The sequence below is a fragment of the Chenopodium album genome, chromosome 10 (genome assembly GCF_948465745.1).
Source record: "Chenopodium album chromosome 10, dcCheAlbu1.1, whole genome shotgun sequence".
NCBI lineage: Eukaryota > Viridiplantae > Streptophyta > Magnoliopsida > Caryophyllales > Amaranthaceae > Chenopodium > Chenopodium album.
Window position 1 is genome coordinate 28,817,083 of NC_137843.1, and position 10,725 is coordinate 28,827,807.

Below are 10,725 nucleotides of genomic sequence, written 5' to 3' on the forward strand. Positions count from 1 at the left end.
ACCAATTATGTCATTAACTTGGCAGAGAGAACTTGTAGTTGTAATGCATGACAGGTGACTGGTATACCATGTAAGCATGCTGTGGTAGCCATATGGAGTAAAGTTGACCAACAAGAACATTATGTTAATGATTACCTTAGGAACCACACATATGCAAAGGCTTATGAGCATTTACTTGAGCCATTAAATGGTCCAAAAGAGTGGCCATCTTCAAAGAACATTGTCATTGCCCCCAAGCTGAAAAAGGTGAACAATAGACCCAAAACTAAAAGTAGTTATGGAGTTGGGGAGGTCACTAATTCGGGGAAGTTGAGGAAGAAAGGGGTAGTCATGACATGTAGCTTATGTGGGCTGCTAGGACACAACAAGACAACATGTAGGAATCAAGTGTCAATGCACCTAACACCATTACAGCCACCCCGCATGAACCTTCTCCCACCACGGTCCCAATGCACCAGAGATGTGTGGGTGTCTACACTTATCCCAATGGTTTTCAGAGAGTTGTAATTGTATGTACCACCTAATCCCTTAATGTCTTTTTGGTTATTTGTCCTTAATTGTATAGTTTATGTATTTATATGATTTTTTTTATGTGTCACAACCTATTAGTCGGCCTATGACAACTTCATTAAGAGCTGCAACATTTTACTCTAACTATGAAGGAGAACAGACCATATATTCTTTCTTTCAAGAATATCCATTGTCACAATTGATTTGGGTATTTCTACCCGTCCACGTAGACCTATGAGAGCCCGACACGTGTCACCCCAAGGAGATCCCCAAGTGGACCAACAGGGGGACGACACATGGCAGATGGATATTTGGAGGGGAAATGGCGACCTTCAAGGCCCAAATACATAAATAGCCGCAAAACAGCGCAGCCTAAATCCCTAGGTCATCAAACCCTAGGGCAGGGGCACACTTTTCTAGGACCCTATAAATAGGGAGATTCCCCCAATTATTGGGGCACCTTACAATCATTACATCATTTATTATTCTCAAAAATAGAAAACACACCTGATCTTGGAATCCGAGAAGATATTTTACTTTCTGCACGTTTTTACCCCGATTCTATACTAACTTAACCGTCGGAGGCGGAACTCCGAACATCCGAAATTCCGTTGTTTTGCAGGTACAGGCGGCTTGGATCCAGTCTATGAGTTGTAACTCTCCCAAGGGACACAAAAAACCCTAAAACATTTGGCGCTGTCTGTGGGGAGAGTACCTCAAATATGGTTTCACAAGAACCTGTACCGCCTCCAGAAACCAACCGGCCTCAGGTTGATGAAGAGGTCTATTCAGACCATGACACTGATAACGACTATGAAGTCGAAACCTATGTGGCCCCTAATGGGTCACTCATCTCTAAACGCATTCGTCCCAGGGATAAACTGGAACGGAACAATGACCAGGCGAGTACAAGCAAGCCCCCTAGACAGTCGTCTGTTCAGACACAGGCGGCAGGATCTGCCCCAGTCACCCGAGACGAGCTCATGAAATTCATGACGAGTTTCAAGGATGAAATCAAGGACTTGATCACCAAAAAGATGGCTGCTCCTAGAAAAGAGCAGTCGGCCAAAAAACCAGCTCAATTTGAGAGAGCTAAGTCAGTCTGCAACCAAGGAGAAGGCTCGACCTTTGATTGACCTTTCTAAATTCCGTTTCCCCGAAACGGCAAAACGAAAAGTCATTCGGCATGTTCAGCCGGATGGCAGTAAGAAGACCTTTTTTGATGCTCGACTTTACATCGAGAAAAAGAAGAATCAGCAGCTGTCTGAGTCGGCCTCCACGTCGAATTACCCGGATAGCTTCAAGAATACCTCAATGAGGAATTCACAATCGGTACATGGGACTCCATCAGGAGGTCCTTCCATCCACACGGGTCCTATGTAATTAATTCGGCTAAGTATGCGGCCCAGCCGTTATATAGGCCGGCTGCATTACCTTATATTCATCCTGCCTTCTTTGGAGGACAGGCGGCATACAATTTCTAGCCTATGGAATGGCAGCTCCGGCTGCAAAACCATTGAGAACAACCCTCTGCATTCTCCAGGGAAATAACAGAGGCCAAACAGCCGGCCAAGGTTAAAAACGTGTTGGTGGGCACCTATGATGGTACCACCAACCTAGAAGATCACCTTCTGGCATACACCCACCTCATGTATCTACAGGGGTTAGATGATGTCGCCTGGTGTCGGTGCTTTCCAGCTACCCTGAAGGGCATAGCCTAATAGTGGTTTGGCAATTTGTCGGCTGGATGTACAAATAGCTTCAAGATGCTTGCGTTCTTGTTTGCTTCAAACTTTTCTATGAATATCCCTACAAAGAAAACAAGTCTCGATCTGAGCAATGTGTAGTAGGGAGATAGAGAAGGACTACGCTCCTACGTTAGGCGGTTCAATATGATGAGAATCTAGATTCAAGGGCTATCTGACAAGGTAGCCTATACAGACTTCTTCAAGGGTCTAAAGGATGGGTCAACCTTCAAGTTCGACCTTGTCCGAAAGAAAGTTTTTACCCTCCAGGGAGCTCTAATGGAGGTGGAAGCCTATATACATGCGACCGAACTCTGCTCCTCCAATAAGTAACCGGACCCTAAAAATTCTGATAAACAGAAAGAGAGTCGGCCTGCTCAGCCGGCTTAGAAGTTTAAAGAGAGAAAAAATAGAAAAGAGATATGGGAAGTTGATGACTTTGATCAGCCGTCCTAGAAGAAAAAGAAGGAGTTTAAACCGTATACCAAGCAAATTCGAAAGCAAATTCGAAAGCGAACATCCGGCCAGAGGAAAAGACATCTGGCATTGCAAACAATCGCATAGTATACAGGCAAGTTAAATACTTAGCTTAAATCTATGCATACCAAGCAAATTCGAAAGCTTTAAAAAATTTTATGGCAAAAACGAAATCAATATGATAAAAACAGGTCATGTGACCGGGTGATTCAATAATTAACCAGCAGTCCCTACGAACGACTGCAAATGTTAACCAGTACAACCGGCGAAAATTGTTGATTTACCCAACCCCTTGGTCAGTAAAGATACACAGCACACAGGCCGGAAGTAATAACAGATGGCCATTCGGCCGCAGAAAAGACATAGAAAGCTTAAGTATTAGGAGTGGGGTTTTCAGTGTTAGTAGCCGCATCATCCTTGTTCCCCTTAGGCGGCTGCTCATCAGTTTCCTTTTCCTCCCCCTCCTCCTGATCATCATCCCCAAAGGTTGAGTCCTTTGTAGAGTCGGACGCCTCAGCATCATTGGCCGCCTCTTCCTTAGGTTGCTTCAAGAGCTGGGCGTTGAACTCGTCGTTGGCCTCATCAAACTTGACCTTCCAAGTTTTTTAGTCAGAGCCCGGATTAACGGACTCCCAGGTCATCTGCGTGATGGCGTTGTAATCCTCCATCATTTGCTTGACCAGGGCTTTCTTCTCCTCTTAATTTCAGGACTTATATTTTATCCTAAACTAGGTCGCTTGGTTCTACAGCCGGCCCTTGAGTTTGTCCACCTGCTCCTTCAGCCTATCAGCCTTCTTGTCCGCCTCCTCAAGGGGCTCAAGCTTGGCCTTGAGGCCTTTGACCTCATCTTAAAGCTCGGTTATCCGCCTCCTCGCTCCATCCAAGTCCTGTTTGACCTACAGATTGGCCGACGCCTAGGAATACATCATATCAAGTGTCAGAAGCTCGTTTTGAGCAATCTTAAATACTATATCTAATGTTGAGGCGGCTCGAGCTTTTGCAGCCTTTACCTTTTTGAACTTCTCGTTAAACGACCTTTTAATACCGTTAACGCGCAGTATAGCCTGCATTCGGAAAAAAGTGAGAACCGTTATTATCAAGCGGCCACACACATTATGCAAGATAGAAATAAGTATTGTACCTCACAAAGAAGCGTCAGGATGGCATCAAGGTTGAGGGAGTCGACGCCTCTGACGGATGTCTTGTCCTCAGGGTCAAGCGCCCTCAGCATCTTCTTGGCCAGCTGTTAGACATCCGGCCTCTGAGGGACATCTGCACCTTCAACATTTTGTAAGTGGATGTTATATATCCGGCCGAACGATCGGGTGTCTTCGAAGGTGCTAGACGATTGTTTATTGAACTTTACCCTACAAGGATAGGCTAAAGGGTCAAAAGTGGTTATACCTTCCGCCTCCTCCTCAAGGGGAGCTTTGCTCCCACCCCCTGCTAGGCCGACACTAGTGTTGAGTGGCTTGCCACTCTTCGATACCCCATGGGCATCCGACTTTGTAGGGGTCCTACCAGATGTAGGGTGGGAGCCGTCCATTGCCTTCCTCGCAGGCTTATGGGAAACGTGTTTTCTAGACTTGCTAGACACATCACCCCCCGTTTTCTTTTAAAGCTTTGGGTACAGCTGTGTAGAAGGGGAATCTTTAGACAAACCACCCTGCATAAAACAAACAAAGTTAGAGAGCGGGCGACAATAATAACTTCTATTCAAGTCAAGATGAAAAAAAAAACTTTTACCTTAGGAGTTCTACCTTCTTTAGACTCCTCGTTCTTCCGTGAAGGGACGAACGGTAGTAAGCTGCTGAGTGGGTAGCCTACTTTTTTGTGGCCGAGAGTTTTTCCATTGCTTTGTCTGCACAAGAAAACAATTGTTAGAAACGAATAAGTAAAGATCAAAATTCAGCATGTATTAAAGAACAATTGGCCAGCTACCTCTCGGTCTTTCAGTGCTAAGACTGCAAGCGGCCAAATACATCTCGTCTGATAGCCACTCATGGCGGGGAATATAGCTTTGGGGGGTGACCTCCTTCTCCCCTGTTCTTTCGTTGGATCGTACGGCCACCGTGAATAGGACCCGATCCAAAATTTGCTCCTTCGCCTTCCTTAGGACAGGCGGTAGAGCATCCCTTCCGACTAGGAGGGGAGGGTTCCGATTCCACTTGTTAAATTTTTTATTTCGCAATCGGTCGGGGGAAGAGATTATGTAAAACTTCCTCTTCCAGTCCTTCCATTTGGACTCTTTCCTGACAGTCATCATGTAACCCTTATGACTGGTAAGGGTGAACCGTCCAGTCCCACTTGATTTTGGGGTCCGGCTGAGGTAGTGCATATGGGCGAACACCTCAAAGCTTGGCTCTACCTCAAACATTTCGCAGGCGGCAAGATACCCTAGGATATTAACCCAAGAGTTTGGGGCAAGTTGCTAGACACCCAGTTGGTATCCATCTAAGATCCTCTCCACAGCCGGATGGAGGGGAAATCTGAGACCAGCTTGGATGGCCGCCTTATAGCAGCCAAAGCATTCGTCCTAGTAGCTAGACCCTTCTGGCCATACCACCGTATCAATAGCGTCCGGGACGCTTAGAAGAAAGCCATGTCCCATGACATGGTTAGAGATAAATTTCCCAAATTTATCTTTCATTTTCATTCGCCTGCCTTGGGGAACATGCTGGTAGTAGGCAGTGAACTCCATTCAGCGCGAGGCAGACAGTTCGGCCCAGCCTTCGCCCCTGTCAACTGACAGGGGCTCTCTTACTGCATCCAGCTTAGAGCGCGCCTTCTCCGAATCTATGGAGGCGCTATCAGAATTAGATGACTCAGAGTCGCCGTTAGAGCTCTCGAACTCCGAGTCCGAATTGCCGAACTGAACACAAGGTACACCAATGATTTGAGGCACCTTTACAACCCATTCATTCCCTTTAAACCATTTTCAAACACTCATTCCATTTCTTCATTAACCACTTTGAGCCTCGTCTAACATTTGGCCTCATTTATTCAACCCACATTCACCTAACCACGGGATGGGAAGGTGTGTAATTTGTATAACATTCAAAAGCAAGTAAAAAACAAAGTAGCAAAGCAACAATAAAACAATGTCTAAAGGCAAGTGTTCCAATGTCTTGGATACGAACACGTTTCGAATTGTGTCTCTCATCGAGTGCTTGGTACCATGCCTAAGAAACATGAATGCTAAGTGAGTGATGGACCGCATGATCTGAGATTGCCTACATTGATTCAAAAGAATAAAAAAAATTCAAAACAGAAAAAAATATGACAAAAAAAACTTGCGAATTCAAAATTTTCAAATGCACAATTACACATCTTGGGGGCTTCTCTCGGGTCTTGAGCCTTAGCCTTTTTTTTCTTATTCAAACCATCAACTTAACCACATTACAACCCTTGAAAGACCCTTGAGGTGTACACGTAATTATGCAAAGTTCGGTTAGAGCTACGTTCGGCCTAATTCCTAACGGATACGTAGGCAACCTCACATCGAGGTGCGGCCACATTCATATGCATGATCAAGTCAAAGAATATCCAATGCTTATCCCTATGACCCTATCCATATAAAGCTATACTTGGGGGCTTGAACCCACATCATTTAGCCTACCTAGCCTAAAGAGTCACCATCTCGACTCTTCTCACATCTTTTTCCATCACCATAGCCTTTGCAGCCTTACCTTAGTATCAATCTCACACACATCACACATACATTACTATATCATCCTTCCCTTAGGAACCCCTTATCATGAAGTCTTGTTTCCCTACCACGCATGCTTCATCATCTTTCAAGACAACGTTCATTAGAAGAAACATTATATACTTGCTTTGCTTCTTGACCTGAGCAATGTTCATTGTTTCATGCATCGCATAATGTGCTGAGCAACATTTATATATCAATGATTTGTAATCATACGGAGCATATCGTGCTTAGCTCCTTGACCTAAGCAACGTTCATTAAGCAATAATCACTTCATTTATGTACGTTCTTAGCTTCCAAACCTAAGTGACGTTCAAGATCGCTTTTGTACACCATATATGATGCTTAGCTCCATGACCTAAGTTCATTCATCTGTCATGTCACATGATGTAATTGTTCTTAGCCTCCTGGCCTAAGAACATGCATCATGCATACATTATTTTCAAGACAAGCAATTCAATCCATATTTTCAAGTCTTTCTTTTTCAGGAGAAATTCGGTACCCTCCACTCATGACAAAAATGACGGAAATTTTTACTTTTGCATTTTCGGTTACTTGTATCTGCATACACACTCAAATCATACACATACACACACAACCACAAGTCATACACATGTCAAGTCAAGCTTGGTCAAGTCAGTTGGTCAAGCCAATCACAGTATATACGAGTCCCTTGGCAAATTTTATTTTGCAGGTCTCATCTACAGCCCACGTTCGGGGACAAGTGAACCATCTACAGCTAACGTTCGGGGACAAGCAAACCATTTACAGCCCACGTTCGGGGACAAGCGAACCATATATAGCCTACGTTCAGGGACAAGCGAACCATTTACATCCCACGTTTGGGGACAAGCGAACCATCATCATTTTAGTGATCATCTCCCAGGCGAAGACTATTCACGACGCAAGGTTCTCGATACACAGAGACTTCCAATCTCATCATCAGACAAGTTTTTCCTCAAGCATGGAAAATTGTCAGTCATTGCCACCTCTCAAGACGAAGAAGTCAACGATTATATCATCTATCGACTTTCCTCAAGCATGGAAAGTATCACAACAAACATCATCCAGTGGATTTCTTTAAGCATAGAAAACTACCAAATTTATTTACCATCGATACACTGGTGTCAGATACCATCGAACATATTCGTCACCGATACACTGGTGTCAGATACGCATTCTATCACTTTACTCTTTTATCTGTGGAACTAACATTTTTCTGCAGGTATCGGCGTATAAGAGTGATTTAGGATCGCAGAACGTCTTAAATCATTCTCCGTCCCTATCGATTACTTTGACTATCATTTTCGAAACTGACGTTTCTACAAACTCGGTCAAAGTGGGGCTTCTGTAGAAACCTAAAAATGTCTCCCCAAAACCAAACCCGATGATGAACAACCTTTCACTGCCATTATTGGTCGGGTTGAGTATTTAATCTTAGAGTGCTTAAATCCATATTCAATCTCAATACATTTCTTAAACCAACCCAATACCTAGCTCATTTCCCCAAATCATAACTTATTTTCCTCTTCTCGTGGCTTTAAACCCAAAATAATTCATTTCGTGTCCTTTAAAAACATTCATTTCGTATCCTTTTTATAAAAACGTTCATACCAGTTTACTTGGTCCATAATCTCGGTACAATGATTGAATAGTTGGATGGTGTTTGAAAAGAGCTTTCCAACGATATTTTATAAGCCCAAATCCGAGTTATAACGAATAAGTTATGGCCAAAATACTAAACTAAGTCCTAACCGAACCTAAGCCCACCTTACCTACGACCCAATGATCATGTGGAGGGTCCAAAGACTTTAATCTCATTCCTAAACCAATTAGGATTAATTAGAAGCTTCTATGAGTTTCTAAAAGATATTAATTATCCTTTTTGAAAAGATAAGATTAAAGAGTTTAAAATTGAATAAAACTTTTCTTTTTGAAAGTCCTAATTCTATTCGAATTGAAAGACGTTCAAAGATAGTCAGATATTATTTTTGTGCCTCATAGTTTTTATCCAAATCTTAGATGGTTGGATAGCCCTTGAAATTATATTTCCAATGATACATTATAATATTAATTCCGAGCTATAACGAAAAAGATATGAATGAAATATCAAACTCTATCCAAAACTGACACCGTCTCACTATTTCGGCCATATCTATTATTCTACAAAATATTTTAATCTGAATTCAATTGGGTTAGAAAGTAGACTTCAACAGATTTCCAACTACATATTATTTATCTTATTCCGATTTCTGGATCAAAAGATATGATAACAACAAAACCGCAAAAACTGCTATCAATCGCAATAGTTTTATTCCGATTAAATTCGGATCTTTTCTTGATTCTTCAACCCTTCTTTTTTCCTTATAAATAGAGGTCATATCACCCCTTTTTTGGAATCATCAACAAGCTTGATCACAAATATCATTCTCTTCTCCCTCTTTAGCCTAAACACTAGCCTCCCTATTATTTCATAATACTTCCCCTAAGCACTTCAAGGAGTCCACACTTGACCCGAGGTTCCGTCCTTAAACCAAGGTGTGAAAGGTAGAATTAACTGAGGGTTTGGACCAAATCAACTCTACTTTTATTTAATTTAATTTCCATTTGATTTATATTTTTATTGAAGTTAGTAACAGTTTATTCATGATGTAGCAATTCAAGGAAACGCGGAAAGTGAGTAATTAATCACTTAATTACTCTTATTTTTATTCTTGTTGCTAGTATCATGATTAGGTTTATTATGATTTGATTTGACTAACAATTTATTGTTGAATTGATTCCAATATTAATGTTGATTTTTACTATATTTGTTGATCACTATATTGCATGTTTCAAGGGAATATATAATTGAATATAACGCCTTATAAGATAATTTGGACGACCGGTTTAGGTTCCTTTAATCTTGTTATTAATCAAGTGATCACAATATTTTAGAATTATATGTTGCATTAATATTCAACCAATTTAGCATAATAATAGTTTGGAGCAAATTGAATCTTTGTTTGCATACCTTTGAGATCGAAGGAAATACTTTTCACAATAAGAATCGAGTAGAGGCCAATACGGGCGAATGTGACTCCATGACCCACTTCGTACCATCATCCCCAATCCTCCTTTCGTGGTTCCTAACCATATGGAGTTAGTAATCTCATGGATTATGAATGGGGTGTAACCTTCACGGGTCAATCGTTGTCCCTTTATTTGTGGTTGTCTTTTATGATCCGTGAACGGTTTACAAGTTCCTTAAAAACTTGTTGGCGGCTCCCTACTTTGCTTTGTCCCTAATCGTAATTTCAATTCCCACTTCCTATGAGTGCCAAGCATATTCACACATGCTTTAACGTAGGCACACTTCAAACGATGCCTACACCGGGGTACTAGGAGGACAGGGCGGATGGTTAGAAATGTCATTAACAGGCGCCCTAATAGAGCCCTCTGAATTTTCCGAATGGTACCAAGAACCATCCGGATTATACTTCCTACTTTTCTGCTTTATTCTGGCCATGGTGTCCTGCACAGACATAGATACGGTCGGATTTGGAGAAGTTCGCAAAGGGGAGTCCAAGAATGAGCAGTCGACACTCCTAGTTCTAGATTCAACCGTCCTTGGTGACCGGCTGATCGCTAATCTAGGCCGTGCCGTGCGCGTTTGGGAAACCATTTTTCAAAAGAAAAGAGACAAAAATATAATAAAAGAAAGGAAAACAGACGGTTACCTTACGAGTGAAGGTACAAGAGCCGCTTGGAAGTTGTGGGACGTCTGTTGACAGGCGGACTAGGTGACGAGCGGCGGATGCTTTCACAGAAAATGACAAACTCTCAAAGTCAAAGATTCTCTCAAGGATTTTTCAAACCTGTGAAAATGAATCAGGAGTCAACCCCTATTTGTAGAAGGGTGAAAACCTAAGGTAAAGCCCTAATTTTTACCCTAGATAAACAGTAAAAGCATGCTCCAATGCATGCGTGACACATGTCACAGGTCCCACGTGGCGTGCCACGTCCTGCCTGTGAGGGGCAAATGATTTGGGTATTTCTACCCGTCCATGTGGATCTATGAGAGCCCAACACGTGTCACCCCAAGGAGAGCCCCAAGTGAACCAACAGGGGGACGACACGTGGCAGGCGGATATTTGGAGGGGAAATGGCGGCCTTCAAGGCCCAAATCCCTAGATAGCCGCAAAACAACGCAGCCCAAATCCCTAGGTCATCCAACCCTAGGGCAGGGACACACCTTTCTAGGACCCTATAAATAGGGAGATTCCCCCGATTATTGGGGCACCT

The 10,725-nt window shown here is 42.7% G+C and overlaps 1 protein-coding gene across 1 annotated transcript in view; it reads left to right on the plus strand.

Annotated features, from left to right (window-relative positions):
* LOC145565124 (uncharacterized) overlaps nucleotides 1–507 on the plus strand; it is a 1,493-nt gene extending 986 nt beyond the window's left edge. Inside the window, exon 3 of the mRNA XM_081625217.1 lies at nucleotides 55–507. Within this exon, the coding sequence (XP_081481343.1) occupies nucleotides 55–507 (453 nt within the window). The remainder of the gene's footprint in view (nucleotides 1–54) is intronic.
* The last annotated feature ends 10,218 nt before the right edge of the window (nucleotides 508–10,725 follow it).